The sequence below is a fragment of the Armigeres subalbatus genome, chromosome 3 (assembly GCF_024139115.2).
Source record: "Armigeres subalbatus isolate Guangzhou_Male chromosome 3, GZ_Asu_2, whole genome shotgun sequence".
Taxonomy (NCBI): Eukaryota; Metazoa; Arthropoda; class Insecta; order Diptera; family Culicidae; genus Armigeres; species Armigeres subalbatus.
Genome location: NC_085141.1, coordinates 280,924,714 through 280,941,271, shown reverse-complemented (window position 1 = coordinate 280,941,271; position 16,558 = coordinate 280,924,714). Strand labels below are relative to the sequence as shown.

The 16,558-nt window shown below is 43.2% G+C and overlaps 1 protein-coding gene across 6 annotated transcripts in view; it reads left to right on the top strand.

The window, feature by feature from the left end:
• LOC134224622 (retinol dehydrogenase 14) overlaps positions 1 to 16,558 on the top strand; it is an 86,402-nt gene that overhangs the window by 54,047 nt on the left and 15,797 nt on the right. For 5 of the 6 annotated variants that reach the window (XM_062704050.1, XM_062704049.1, XM_062704047.1 and 2 more), the window contains exon 3: positions 3,393 to 3,531. In XM_062704050.1, the coding sequence (XP_062560034.1) occupies positions 3,393 to 3,531 (139 nt within the window). Of the gene's footprint in view, positions 1 to 3,392; positions 3,532 to 4,026; positions 4,857 to 16,558 lie in introns of those variants that run through there. The other variant, XM_062704051.1, reaches the window with a different exon arrangement.

Genomic DNA, 16,558 nt, shown 5'->3' with positions numbered 1-16,558 from the left:
TTACACATTTCAATTAAAGCGAACTCAAATCAATATTTGCCATAATTACCATTAAAATTTTTAGATTACGTCATTTATTATATGATAATTGGTATTTCGTATTGAAGAGGCCGTTTGCAACATAATATTCAATTCATTTTGGGCTGTCAAAAGAAATCTTTTCAAACAATATAATGAAAATTTCAGTATACTAATTATTGTAAGATAAGTTTTTCTGATAGGAAACCGTGCTAGAAACGCATGTGCAATGCAGAGAGAAATCCAGTAAGACTCGACTGTCAAGCACTTTGCTATCTCGTTCTCCCGGGGATTATATTCCCTCTATGTTATTTTTGTGTAGCAAGCGGTCATGCTCTCTCTGTGCATAGATGATAGAATACATATTTGAAGACAGAGTCTTGAAAGTGTAAAGGAATTACTCTGATTGACATGGTTCTGTAGAAAGCATTTCAAGTCATATGGCATAATGAAAAGGAGATTCTAAATAGTAAATAAATAAAACGAATAACAGTTAAGTTGAGTTTTAGTTTTTAAAACTATTATCAGTTATTACAATATTAGTTAAAGAACATACTGTTTTGGAATTTTCAGGCGAACCAGAATAAATACACATAATCAAATGGTATAAAAATTAGCAAAAGCATAGTCCAAACCAGTGTTTTACGTTATTTGGCTACTAATGAAAGTGTGGTATCTCACAATGGTGTATATTAGAATCTATTATCCTTATTGACAAATTCTCCCAGAAGTACTTTAAGTATTTTTGATCTACGTTGGGTTCTTTTTGAGCCTATTGGAAAAAGCGGGTAAACAGAAAATGTGACCTTCCAATTTCCATCTTGTATTTTTAATCCATCCTCGTTAGTTCTACACACCCGTTCTACGCAAAATTCGCAATAAGGTTTTCGACCCAACTGTCAAATCTTAGCTGGAATAATTCCTCATTCTATGTTAATTTAAATGCATCCCAAATGTTATATTTAAGCTATTCTTCAACGTATCTTGTTAAATTTACTTTCAACCAAAAAAAAAACAATAAAATGCGGATTAAATAGTGACAAAGGATATCTCAACTAATCTTAGATACGTATAATGAGCCATGCAGACAACTTGCTGTTTGTCTCAGACAATTCATTGACTTCTTTAATGTCAAATATCCCTAAGAATCATGACGCCTCTGTGTTGCAGTCAAATGCGAGCTCAAATGAGCAAACAGCAACATGGTGTGCGAAACAGAGAGCGAGTAGGTACAATGCGAGAAGAATGTAAACTTCCACTTTCCACAGCAACCTCGTATAGCTCTCCAACTGCTTCAGCGTGCGTCAATTTCGATATGGTGCACCGGCATGGTCCCGCCGGATACAGTTCAACGAGCTATATCAAATTTATTATACATTTCCACAAAAATATGCCTACCACACTTCTGCTACAACATTTGATTTTCCGTTTGCATTCGATTAAACATAATCGATTAAGTTTGCAAAAAAACATCAAGCATCCCTATTTTTTTTCATGATGACATTTTGAAGTGTGTGTAAAACGATCGTCATATTTTGGGTAGTTCGATTTACGTGTGTATCGATCCTTTCGGACGCGAGTTGGCGCCACATGTGGTGTCGCCAAAATTTCGTGAGAGTGAATCATATTGTTAATATAGTATATTTGATGTGGCTACCACTTTGTCTAACAGGACATTGGTGTAAATATGTAATCTGAGGCGTGGGAGGCAAAATGTCATTCAAATGACATTATGTCAAATGACACTTGACATTTTGGAGAGTTTTCACTCTCCAGCCTCAGATGTTATATTAAGAGCAATGTACCTTTGGACAAAAATATAGCCCTACTTAAGCGTTATGAGTACGTCTAAAATTATGGAATAAGATTGGTTTCTAAAGAAAGTTATGAACAAATTAGTCAAATGACATGCAGATGACATTTTACAAGCCTGCATAGGAGTCACCAACTCAGGGTCCCCTCCGGCTTGGTAGACAAGTGGTATTACTCCGATGCAGGACGGATGATTACCACACTGATTGAGGACCTCAGCTCAGGTGGGTGAGTGGTGGGGCACATGTGGTGCCAGTGTTTTTTTATTGTGCACAGGTGGTGCCCGGGAAGTATATGGAGAATTGAGGCGCATACGTGCATTTGGGTACGTCATGTGTCGTTTTGGGAGACGTACGTTTAGTACTGCCTTTCATCTAGAAGTAATACTGTAAGGTAGTCCCGGGGGGATCGGGTGGTTAGCAGAGAGGGTAACTCAAGTAACCTTCCGCTGCTTGGGTGGGTTTAGTGGGTCGGCCTTCTGTCAATCCCACTCCCTAAGTGATAATTTCAGGTGTCTGTTTACAGATTTGCCTTCATCGCTCCATAAAAAAAGCGTAAGAAATAAATCAGAAGTTATTAACAAATTTTATCAAAATTTGATCGAATTTGATGGGAAATAATGCACATAAACGAATTTCTAAAAAACCTGACACGATTGTTTAAGACTGGATTAATAAAGAGACGCAGTGTCGAAATTGGAACAGCACGTATGCTGTTAAATCGGTTATTCCAATCGAGCACAACGCTCTGAAAGGTAGGAGTATTGCGCCACTTGTATACTGCAGACACTTTAGTTAAGGATACGACGATTCTGGTCACGGGATACAAGAAACAAGGCAATCTCAGCAGATATGTAAACATTCAGTTTGAATGTGAAAACGTGACGTCATTACTATCTTCGCGAAAGTTAAACCAAAACGATGCTCTATACGGCATGCTCACTTTTGTACTCAGCCATGTGGCGATGAAATATTCGTCATTCCTAAAGTGTAATTTTCCTTTTTATATGTATACCGTGATGATGAAGTGCTCGGTTCGAGTTCCTGGAACACTTTTTTGAAATGCGCAGAGGTTCAGCAAAGTAATGTTCTATCCTGCTGTTGAATATCACTTTAGAGGGGTTATATAAAGTGTAAGGATTGACACGAATTTCAAATACTCAAAGCTGAGTCGAATCTAACTCATTTTCATTAAAACGGGTAACTTAAAATTTGAGTAAAAGATACTATTTCAATAAAATGTAGTAGTTAATTTTCAGCGTGATTATTTTAATTGAATATAAATTAATTTAATTTATCAAGGAGATTACTAATATAAATTCTGATCACCGGATAATCCCATAGTACACAGGTTCGGCTACCGGCGGGATTAAATCCTCTCTCGATCGTCGCTGGTGAACCGCTAATAGGAAGCTGGTTCAAAGGACGATTGCCGGTCAACGTTAATTAATCTATGAGATTAATTTATTCACACCCATGCATGGCCAAGCACGTGTGTATGGGCGTGAACCTTTGTGTCGCTTGTTTCCACTCATGAATATCCTCTTCATCCATCACCGACAGAGGAACATGGAAGGCAAAACCGTCATCGTTACCGGAGCCAACTCCGGCATCGGCAAGGAAACGGCACGGGATCTGGCCAAACGGGGCGCTCGTGTCATCATGGCTTGCCGGAATATGGAGACCGCAGCCCAGGCTCGTGGTAAGTGAATTTGAATTTATATATTTTTTGTTTCCTTGAAGGTTCGTTCCGTTTCTTCGGTCAGTGGGTAATTAGTTATATGGATTAACTGAATGGTTAGGGGTTTCATTAGTATTCCAACTTTCTATTTCATACTAACAGTTCTGATCTCGTTTAATTGTGTTATCACTGGAATTTTTTTGTGATGCCATTTGATTGAATGTCTGTAATACAGCTCTTTTCATAACTTCAATTCAAGTTTAGATTAATTCCAAATTTATTCCATATCATGAATTCATTTGATTTAATGAATATAAATAATATGCAAATGAAATTTCCTCGAACATTTTTAGCCTGCTTTGTGCATGACATTGAATGAAAATGAAGATAATATTCAAAAGCATTTTATTAACATGCCCATATGTACAGACAATGTTTTTTTTTTGCTTAGACAATGTTTTAACGATAATCAATCCAATCATTCGTACCACGGCCCTAATCTTTGTGTTTCTGCAGATGAAATCGTTAAAGAAACAGGAAACAAAAACGTTGTCCTCAAAAAGCTGGATTTGAGTTCCCAGGGCTCGATCCGTGAATTTGCTGCCGATATTCTGAAAACAGAATCCAAACTGGACGTGCTGGTTCACAATGCTGGGTTTGCAGAAACGTTCCGGAAGACGAAGAGCGTGGATGGCATCGAATTCACGATGGCCACCAATCACTACGGACCGTTTCTCCTAACGCACCTGCTCATTGATTTGCTGAAACGATCGGCACCCAGTCGTATAGTAATCGTAGCTTCCGAAATGTATCGCCTGGCTTCGGTCAATCTGAATAACCTCAACCCGGTCAACACTCTGCCCGCATATCTGTACTACGTGTCCAAAAGCGCCAACATTATGTTCACCCGCGAACTGGCCCGCCGTTTGGAAGGAACCAACGTAACTGCCAACTGCCTGCACCCGGGCATGATCGATTCGGGAATTTGGCGCAACGTACGCTTCCCATTGACCCTCCCAATGGCAGTCATAAAGGCATTCTTCAAGACCAACGAGGAAGGCGCACAGACACAACTCCATCTGGCCTGTTCATCGGAAGTGGAAGGAATCAGTGGAAAGTACTTCCGAGATTGCAAAGAAGCAGGTCTAACCGCCGGAATCAGTGACATGGAGAGGGCGAAGAAACTGTGGGAGGAATCTGCTAAAATGGTGAAGCTTACCGATAAGGATCCGAAGATATGAGCGATCAGGTGCAACGCGCGAGTAACCAAGCTTAGACTTTAAGCAATACAAATAAAATGTTTGGTTTCGAGTTCTGGGGTTGAATATGGTAGCTATCTACCGCAATGCTTTGTTCATTTCATTCCTATCACAATCACCGATCCAGAATGCAAAACCCCCTTTTAAGACTGTCTGCATTCTGTGTCCATTCTACGCCGGTTTAAGGTACACCCAAAATTTATGCTCACAGATCTCTGATGCTACGGAGAGCAGTTTGTATTTTTGTGAAGAAAAGATACAAATTGCTTATTTTGAAATAAGGCTAATGGGCGCCGTATTATTTCAAATGCATTAGAGAATGTAAGTTACGTTACCATATTTAGATTTGTTTTGTAGAAAGTTCCTAAACCACGTAGAATAATAATTAATTCCAGGATCCCTGCCCCACTTTATTCCTCGCTAAAATAACTTGGTCAAAAATATAACGAGCTTATTTTCTACTATCTCTCCTGCAAACATGCAGCAACGATGTGTAACTTACCTTTTTGTGTTTGGGTATGATTTTCATTATAGATATATCGTATAAAAACTGCATTATATTGGTTCTAATGACCGATATCTAGATTCATTATAGAAATTATAAATCGTCTTTCCAAAAAAACATGTAATAAGGCAGCTACAAATATTTAATAACATTTATGTTCTGTTGGTCTCCTAAAGGTCGAGGGGGTAAGGTAAAAATGAAAAATAATGTTGAAAATAAAAATGAATCAAAAACTTTTCGGATTTCTTAGAAGAATTTTTCGATTTTTTTTGTTGCCCCTTCAAATAAATAAAAAAAAATGAGAGAAGGGGAGGGGGGGAGGTCATAACATTTTCTTTTAAATTTGTATTGACATAAATAGATATACTTATTTGAGCCACTGTGATATACATTATAGGCTATCATTCGGTAGCCGCATACACAGTGGCTTACATCACGTTAGTATCAATGCAGTGTTTACAAAATTCTCCTTTGTTTTCTGTCAGAACTGTCACTTTTGTTCGTTTGCTGTAAGAAAACAACAAACCAGGTCCCTGCTAGGCCATGTTTTTTTATGCCAGCATCGACAATTAATTTAAAACGGAGGCGTAACAATTATCCTATAAAACCTGCAATTGAAAAGGGAGCGCTGCTGTAGGCATTATATACGTTAGGCATAATGAACTGTTCTTAGTCATTCTATGTTTTGAATAATCATGCGATGTTTGTCAAAAATCGAACCGAAATAGCTTCATGAAGTCGAATATGTTATTATCTGATAATAATACACACCTACACCTACAGACATCGCTTCAAATTGCCCATACTGGTCGAGTTAGCTCCTCAATTAGTAGATCTTCAAGCCTCTCAAGATGAATTGAATTTAGTAGTACGTAGGTAAATATTCTTCCAATACACGTACAGTGGAAGCAACTGTATACCGTCGTCGGGGGTGACAATGGAACAAATGGGGGTGAGAATGGGTCACTGTTTCAACTACTTAGAATGCTTGTAGAATACATTGAATGTATCTGCAGGTAGGAAAACTATAATATAACAGACCTTTTTGAACGATTTTGTTATCCAACCTCCAGGCTGCCGCACAATGCACAATAGGACAGCCCCATATAAAGGTGTGGCCAAAACTACTAATAGGCCAATTTTCGATTTGGGCGAGTAAAATGTGATGAATATACGAATTATAACCTATTATTCTATCATCAGGACGGTTTTTATTTTTTAGAATTTTTAGGAAGGGGTGGGGGGCGTTCAAACTAGCCCCTCCTAGAAATGATATATTTACGTTTTTTGGGAAAAAGGACAGCTTTGCCATGTTTTTGTATCAAAAGTAACATATTTATATATCGTTACAAAGCTCTTAAACAGATCTAAGAATTTAGTTTTTAGTAGTTTTGTAAAAGCATATTTTACGCAATATTTAACGAACATAACAGTTTGAAACCCCGCAATACCCCGCAGTAAAACATCATGCAATACACTATTGAAATCATAAGCTATGAGGACCATGAATAAAATTCTGCCCAAATTCACCATTTTGTAAGACACATGAATTTTAAAAATTGCCCATTTTTGCCTTTCTCGTGTAGGGTATCTGTTCCCATATTAATAACAGCCCGTATATTAATCCCAACCGTCGATAAATCAGATGAAAAATCAATTTTATAACAATTTCTCACACCGTAGGTACACAATAATGGATGGACCACATTCTTGAATGTTTGGAATATTATTCAAGATTTTGTTTAAGTAATGTTTCAATTCACAAAAATCAAATTATTAAAAGATAAAATTATACAGCACTTTTATTTTCGTTTTCCTACCACTGCTCGATTGCTACTAGCAGATTCATCTGTTTTCACGTCGTTGTTTTCCACTCAATTTCAAGCTAACACAAATGTATCCTTTCAAAATTCACTTCACAACACATAAAGCACATCACATTTTCACTATAAATGTAATTATATTTGAAAAACCAACGCGGTTTCCTATAGTTTGATATATGTTTATTTCGATTTTATTATTTATTCAGACTAAGGCCGAAGTGGCCTGTGCGGTATATAAGAGTCTTCTCCATTCGGCTCGGTCCATGGCTACACGTCGCCAACCACGCAGTCTACGGAGGGTCCGCAAGTCATCTTCCACCTGATCGATCCACCTTGCCCGCTGCGCACCTCGCCTTCTTGTGCCCGTCGGATCGTTGTCGAGAACCATTTTCACCGGGTTACTGTCCGACATTCTGGCTACGTGCCCGGCCCATCGCAGTCGTCCGATTTTCGCGGTGTGAACGATGGATGGTTCTCCCAACAGCTGATGCAATTCGTGGTTCATTCGCCTCCTCCACGTACCGTCCGCCATCTGCACCCCACCATAGATGGTACGCAGCACTTTCCTTTCGAAAACTCCAAGTGCGCGTTGGTCCTCCACGAGCATCGTCCAGGTCTCGTGTCCGTAGAGGACTACCGGTCTAATTAGCGTTTTGTAGATTGTCAGTTTGGTACGGCGGCGAACTCTATTCGATCGGAGCGTCTTGCGGAGTCCAAAGTACGTACGATTTCCAGCCACTATGCGTCTCCGAATTTCTCTGCTGGTGTCATTTTCGGCAGTCACCAGTGAGCCCAAGTACACAAATTCTTCTACCACCTCAATTTCGTCACCACCGATGCAAACTCGCGGTGGGTGGCTCACATTGTCTTCTCTTGAACCTCTTCCTATCATGTACTTCGTCTTCGACGTGTTGATGACTAGTCCGATCCGCTTAGCTTCCCTCTTCAGTCTGATGTAGGCTTCCTCCATCTTCTCAAAGTTACGTGCCATAATATCTATGTCGTCGGCGAAACCAAATAGCTGGACGGACTTATTGAAAATAGTACCACTCGTGTTAATCCCTGCTCTTCGTATTGCACCTTCCAAAGCGATGTTGAATAGCAAACACGAAAGACCATCACCTTGCCGTAACCCTCTGCGGGTTTCGAAGGGACTCGAGAATGCCCCTGAAACTCGAACTACGCACATCACCCGATCCATCGTCGCTTTGATCAACCGTGTCAGTTTATCCGGAAAACCGTGTTCGTGCATTAGCTGCCATAGCTGGTCCCGATCGATTGTATCATATGCGGCTTTGAAGTCGATGAATAGATGATGTGTGGGCACGTTGTATTCGCGGCATTTCTGCAGTACTTGGCGAATGGCGAACACCTGGTCCGTGGTGGAGCGTTCGCCCATAAAACCCGCCTGGTACTGCCCCACGAACTCCCTTGCAGTTGGTGCTAGTCGACGGCATAAAATTTGGGATAGTACCTTGTAGGCGGCGTTCAGCAATGTGATGGCGCGGTAGTTGCTACAATCCAGCTTATCGCCCTTTTTGTAGATGGGACACACGACACCTTCCATCCACTCCTGCGGCAAAACTTCCTCTTCCCAAATCTTGGTAATGACCCAGTGCAGCGCTCTAGCCAGTGCCTCACCACCGTGTTTAAATAGCTCTCCTGGTAGTTGGTCAACCCCAGGGACCTTGTTGTTCTTCAGCCGGCCAATCTCCTCCTGGATTTCCTGGAGATCCGGAGCTGGTAAAATTATGTCCTGCGTGCGTTCTCCCAGGTTCATCACCATACCGCCATCTTCGACTGCTACATCGCCATTCAGGTATTCTTCGTAGTGCTGCCGCCACCTTTGGATCACCTCACGCTCGTTCGTAAGAAGGTTCTATTTTAAGTTCTCACACATATCGGCTGTGGCACGTGGCCCTTACGTGAACGGTTTAACTTCTCGTAGAACTTTCGTGCGTTATTAGCGCGGTACAGTTGCTCAGTCTCATCACGGTCTCGATCTTCCTGATGGTGCTGTTTCCTCCGGAAAATCGAGTTTTGTCTGTTCCGCGCCTGTTTATATCGTGCCTCGTTCGCCCTCGTGCGGTGTTGCAGCAATCTCGTCCATGCTGCATTCTTCTCTTCCACTAACTGCTCACATTCGCCGTCATACCAGTCGTTTCTCTGATCCGGGGGCACCGTGCCAAGTGCAGCGGTTGCGGTGCTACCAATGGCGGATCGAATATCTCTCCAGCCATCTTCAAGAGATGCTGCGCCTAGCTGCTCTTCCGTTGGAAGTGCCACTTCCAGCTGCTGCGCGTATTCTTGGGCTAGTCTACCGTCTTGTAGCCGCCCATGTTAAGCCGCGGCGTCCGACTTCGACGCGTGTTGTACACCGTCGAGAGTTTTGTGCGCAGGCATACTGCAACGAGGTAGTGGTCGGATTCAATATTCGCACTGCGGTAAGTGCGTACGTTTGTGATGTCGGAGAAGAATTTACCGTCGATTAGAACGTGGTCGATTTGGTTTTCCGTTTCTTGGTTAGGTGATCTCCATGTGGCCTTGTGGATATTTTTGCGGGGAAAGAAGGTGCTTCGGACTACCATTCCGCGGGAGGCTGCGAAGTTTATGCATCGTTGGCCGTTGTCATTCGATACGGTGTGCAGACTATCCGATCCGATGACCAGTTTATACATTTCCTCCCTTCCTACCTGCGCGTTCATGTCACCGATGACGATTTTGACGTCCCGCAGTGGGCATCCATGGTATGTCTGCTCCAGATGTGCGTAGAACGCTTCTTTCTCGTCGTCGGGTCTCCCTTCGTGTGGGCAGTGCACGTTGATGATGCTATAGTTGAAGAAACGGCCTTTAATCCTCAGCTTGCACATCCTTGCGTTGATTGGCTGCCACCCAATCACGCGTTGGCGCATCTTACCCAGCACTATGAAGCCGGTTCCCAGCTCGTTGGTGGTGCCACAGCTTTGGTAGAAGGTAGCCGCTCGATGCCCGCTTTTCCACACTTTCTGTCCTGTCCAGCAAATCTCCTGCAGCGCCACGACGTCGAAGTTGCGGGATGTAATTCATCGTAGATCATCCTGTCGCAACCTGCGAAACCTAGCGACTTGCAATTCCATGTTCCAAGCTTCCAATCGTGATCCTGTATTCGTCGCCTAGGTCTTTGCCGATTATATCGAGTCGCATTATCTCTTATATTGTTCGTAATGATTGGTTTTCTAGGCGGCTTATTGGGCCTGCGCAAACCTCCTGTCTCGTCGGAGGGCCGTCATGTCAGGGCTGTTTAGCGTCCCACCTAACACCAGGACTTGGGCTTGTGCGCTTTGAGCGACACACGGTCGCTTTGGTGGAGCCTACTTGCGGATACATGCAGCTTTTTATAGAGGTTTAACAGGGCCCACTGTCAAACTCCACCACATCCTAGGCAAGCCCCACAACTCGCAGATGGCCTGGGGAGGGATCGTCAAGCCCTTGGACATAGTCCCTGCTGCCCGGGATGTTTATTTCGAACATCGTTTAAATTATCCTTGCCCGTATTCCAAACTGTTTACATGGCTGAGAGTACTGTCAAGGGTTGCCTAGATTTTTATTTCAAATATGCTTGAATAAAATATCACTGTGAAATTCAACTCTTGTGTTTGTTCATTCATTTATTTAGTTAACATCTAAACAGATAACACTGAATCAACAATTTGACGCCACAATGCACGGTTCGAGGCCGCATCTCTCCATCCTCGGATACGCCCCACGCTCGCCAAGTCGTTCTGCACCTGGTCTGCCCATCTCGCTCGCTGCGCTCCACGCCGTCTCGGAAGCGAACACCATCTTTGCAGGGTTGCTGTCCGGCATTCTTGCAACATGTCCTGCCCATCGTACCCTTCCGGCTTTAGCTACCTTCTGGATACTGGGTTCGCCGTAGAGTTGGGCGAGCTCATGGTTCATTCTTCGCCGCCACACACCGTCTTCTTGCACACCGCCAAAGATGGTCCTAAGCTCGAATACTCCGAGTGCTTGCAAGTCCTCCTCGAGCATTGTCCATGTTTCATGTCCGTAGAGGACTACCGGTCTTATTAACGTCTTGTACATGACACATTTGGTGCGGTGGCGAATCTTTTTCGACCGCAGTTTCTTCTGGAGCCCGTAGTAGGCCCGACTTCCACAGATGATGCGCCTTCGTATTTCACGACTAACGTTGTTGTCAGCCGTTAGCAAGGATCCGAGGTAGACGAATTCCTCGACCACCTCGAAGGTATCCCCGTCTATCGTAACACTGCTTCCCCAGGCGGGCCCTGTCGCGCTCGGTTCCGCCCACAAGCATGTACTTTGTCTTTGACGCATTCACCACCAGTCCAACTTTTGTTGCTTCACGTTTCAGGCGGGTGTACAGTTCTGCCACCTTTGCAAATGTTCGGCCGACAATGTCCATGTCATCCGCGAAGCAAATAAATTGACTGGATCTGTTGAAAATCGTACCCCGGCTGTTACACCCGGCTCTCCGCATGACACCTTCTAGCGCAATGTTGAACAACAGGCACGAAAGTCCATCACCTTGTCTTAGTCCCCGGCGCGATTCGAACGAACTGGAGTGTTCGCCAGAAATCTTCACACAATTTTGTACACCATCCACCGTTGCTCTGATCAGTCTGGTAAGCTTTTCTCGTCCATAATTTCTCATAGCTCTACGCGGTCTGTGGTATGCCGCCTTGAAATCAAGGAACAGTATATTGGGGACCTGTGCGTGGGGACCTGGTATTCACGGCATTTTTGAAGGATTTGCCGTACAGTAAAGATCTGGTCCGTTGTTGAGCGGCCGTCTACGAAGCCGGCTTGATAACTTCCCACGAACTCGTTCACTAATCGTGACAGACGACGGAAGATGATCTGGGATATCACTTTGTAGGCGGCATTAAGGATGGTGATCGCTCGAAAGTTCTCACACTCCAGTTTGTCGCCTTTCTTGTAGATGGGGCATATAACCCCTTCCTTCCACTCCTCCGGTAGCTGTTCGGTTTCCCAGATTCTGACTATCAGTTTGTGCAGGCAAGTGGCCAGCTTTTCCGGGCCCATCTTGATGAGCTCAGCTCCGATACCATCCTTACCAGCTGCTTTATTGGTCTTTAGCTGTTGAATGGCATCCTTAACTTCCCTCAAGGTGGGGGCTGGTTGGCTTCCATCGTCCGCTGAACTGACGTAGTCATCTCCTCCGCTGCCTTGACTTTCACTGCCTGTACTCTCAGCGCCATTCAGATGTTCCTCGTAGTGCTGCTTCCACCTTTCGATCACCACACGTTCGTCCGTCAAGATGCTCCCATCCTTATCCCGGCACATTTCGGCTCGCGGCACGAAGCCTTTGCGGGATGCGTTGAGCTTCTGATAGAACTTGCGTGTATCTTGAGAACGGCACAGCTGTTCCATCTCCTCGCACTCCGCTTCTTCCAGGCGGCGTTTCTTCTCCTGAAAAAGGCGGGTCTGCTGTCTCCGCTTCCGTCTATAACGTTCCACGTTCTGCCGGGTACCTTGCTGCAGCGCAACCGCCCGCGCTGCGTCCTTCTCCTCCAGAATCTGTCTGCACTCTTCGTCGAACCAATCGTTCCGTCGACTTCGACCCATATACCCGACGTTGTTCTCCGCTGCGTCGTTAATGGCTGCTTTAACTGTACTCCAGCAGTCCTCAAGAGGGCCCCATCGAGCTCACCCTCTTCCGGCAACGCTGCCTCGAGATGCTGCGCGTATGCAGTGGCGACATCAGGTTGCTTCAGTCGCTCTAGGTCGTACCGCGGCGGTCGTCGGTACCGAACATTGTTGATGACGGATAGTTTTGGGCGCAGTTTAACCATCACCAGATAGTGGTCAGAGTCGATGTTAGCGCCACGATATGTCCTGACGTCGATAATGTCGGAGAAGTGCCTTCCATCAATCAGAACGTGGTCGATTTGTGATTCTGTCTGCAGTGGTGATCTCCAGGTGTACCGATACGGGAGGCTGTGTTGGAAGTAGGTGCTACGAATGGCCATATTCTTGGAGGCGGCGAAATCAATTAGTCGTAGGCCGTTTTCGTTCGTCAGCCGGTGAGCGCTGAACTTTCCAATGGTCGGTCTAAACTCCTCCTCTTGGCCAACCTGAGCGTTCAAATCTCCTATGATGATTTTGACGTCGTGTCTTGGGCAGCTGTCGTACTCACGTTCCAGCTGCGCGTAGAATGCGTCCTTATCATCATCAGTGCTTCCGGAGTGTGGGCTATGGACGTTGATTATGCTGAAGTTGAAGAACCGGCCTTTGATCCTCAACCTGCACATTCTTTCATTGATCGGCCACCACCCGATCACGCGCCTTTGCATATCGCCCATCACTATGAAAGCTGTTCCCAGCTCGTGTGTGTTGCCGCAGCTCTGGTAGATGGTATGATTACCTCTAAACGTTCGCACCATTGATCCCTTCCAACAAACCTCCTGCAGCGCTACGATGCCGAATCCACGGTCCTTGAGCACATCGGCGAGTATGCGTGTGCTCCCGATGAAGTTGAGAGATTTGCAGTTCCACGAACCGAGTTTCCAATCGCTAGTCCCTTTTCGTCGCAGTGGTCTTCGCCGATGGTTCCGGTCCGTACTCTCTTGTTGATTGTTCGTTGCTTATGATTTTTAAAGGCTGGCTTGCAGGGCCTGACACCAAACCCCTAAATTTCCGGAGGACCATTCCTCCTTATTTCCGGTGGACCATGGTGCACAGTTTCACTTAGAGTCCCTCGCTGGCACTCGGACGATGATCAGCCGCCCCTAACATGGAGAACAGACGCTGTTGTGAGCCGATCCTGACATGGAGAACAGACGCTCAATAAGATTTGCACCTCCGGAAGGAGCAAACCCCTTCCCTGTCAGCATACGACCATAGTTCCCACCGGGGTTGGTTACCCGATCTTCCCTAAGGTTGCTCGTATCCCGGCCAGCACCGCGGGGAGGTAGGGATAGGAGTTGCTGGGTAAGAGGCTAAGGACCGCGAGATGGGGTCTATTTTATTCCTTCAGGTACGCGAAGTACCAATGGTACGCTTTACCCAGCATTTGCCGTGCCTTGTGTTTGTTAAATAAGGTAAATCGAAAAGATAATCTATGACAAACATAAAATTAAACCGATAAGTTGAAAAATTACAACAAAAACTGCAATTTTGTAATTTTATTTTAACTCAAGTACAAACCATTGAAGAATTCGGCATCACTGCAATCATATCGTTACGTATACACACAAGTAATAGTGTGTGTATTTAATGTTGGAAACAGTATTATTGATATAGGTACAAGCATAGGATTAACTATTTTTGAATGTTATTGAAATAGGTGCATGGCGGTGAAGATGTTTTTCAGCTAAATACTTCTATAATGTGATAATATTTTCATTTTTGAAGTTACCAAATTGTTATCAATTAAAAATTACGTAAGCCGAGCATAATTATTCTCATGTTTCTTGATTATTAGGTGAGAAATCAATGCATTTCATATGCGCATTGCCTGTTATTGATATATAGGAACAGATACCCTACTTAGTATACGTAGAAGCTATATGGTCGTTCTAAAAGCATTAAAAAAAAGCCCAAATACTCATAGGGTTGTATACCGATCGACTCGGTTCGAAGAATTGAGGTGATGTCTGTGTGCACGTGTGTGAATGTCTGTATGTGTGTGAGCAAAAATGGTCTTAACTCTTTTTAAGCACTTACTCTAAACCGATTTACTCGCAACAAGTTTCATTTCTACAGAGAACGTTGGTCCATTCTTCCTTATTTAAAATAGGCTGGATCGGACTATGGGCTCAAAAGTTATGGCCAAAATACATTTTCTTATAATGGACGAGAAAGACAATATTACCGCTAGGGGGAACAATCAGGTGTTTTGGTAATCTTCTTATTTTTCAATTTTAATCTTGGTTACTCAATAATACCACTTTGATTGAATTTTATGACGAACACAATTTGCATGACATTTAAGGGGAAGGGTTATGCCTGAACGTTGCGCATAATTCAAGAGAAAATCATCTTTCATATAAAAGCGTTACGCAGTGAGAAAGGAAATTGTTCAAATTTATAATTTTGACATTACTACATTATAGCAGCGAATTATAGATTTTGCTATAACGTGTCATAATGTGTTGGATGAGTAGTGTGTTGAATAACTCCTTGCCACAATACCTTTTTATAATTAATTTATAATAACTCAATGAAATATTAAATAAATGAAATTCCATTTCGTTGATGTCACAATATGACGCAAATTGAATCTGTTCTACCCCCCTTTGTTGTTTCAATAAGTTCTACTCAGTGATTTTTCAACACCAGAAGCTGATAGTGCTTTTTGATCATTTTAGGAAATCTGTGTTGATTCCATTTGTATGTGACACGAATATACAGTTTATATGACCATTAATATTTTATCCAGCATCAAACAGGCTTATTGCTAGCCAAAAAGTGACCGAATTCCGTTATTGTTGTAGAATATGACAAAAATCGATACTATGCCGAAAATTGGCCTCATACCCCATTGAAGGCTCAGAAAAATATTTTTCTATTCTGTCTATGTTTTTATGATGAATACCACTGTTTATCGCAGGATTCATAATTTTGGCCAAAATACCTCCTTTTTTCCTATTGTGCAATGGTGGAAACCCGGACAAAACCTCAAAAAAAATGTTCGTTTCGTGAAACACGTATTTTTTTAATTTCACACATATATTCAATGAACTGATTCCAAAATTTGATGATTATAGCTTTTAAATTTAATTTTTGATGGTTTGTTGAAGTTAATGCTGTAAAGCATCTCCCGAACATATCGGTATGGAAAGAGAAAATTTGGCTAAAGTTTTTTCGGGAACGATTTGGAACGATCTGGTATCATGTATTGTAACCTATTTTTGGTCTACTTTCCGGTGGTTAGCGTGGTGATTTGCTCCTAGTTGTTCCAAAGCTGGAAATTGACTGCTTCAATGTAGAATGAGGACGCTGTTGATGCTTCAGACCTTAAGGCTTGCGCCTCCAGAAGTACTCGAGTAGCATAGTATATGTTGTATAACAATTCTAACCTCAAAATGAATTTAGCGTCCCATAATTACTCTTTGGTGGAAGATTCGAGAACATTTTAGGTTTTGTCCGGCATTTGTATGGGACGGTGAGAGCGATGACCCATTCTCACCCCCCCATACCCATTGTCATCCCCGTTAGCGGTACTTGTTTCCTTTTCAATGTATGGCTTATGTGGGTGGTCAGATTTTTGTACGTTCTCAGGAAAGAATTTCAATTCCGATACACAGAGTGAGCCATGGAAAGCCATAGAATGTTGCGAAGATTTCGCTGCCGGCGGGAATTGAACCCACACTTTCGCATTGAGTAGGTACACGGACATATTACCTATTATAGAACACCTGTCGTTACGAGGAACTGCTTCATCTTCTTCTTCTTATTGGCATTACATCCCAACACTG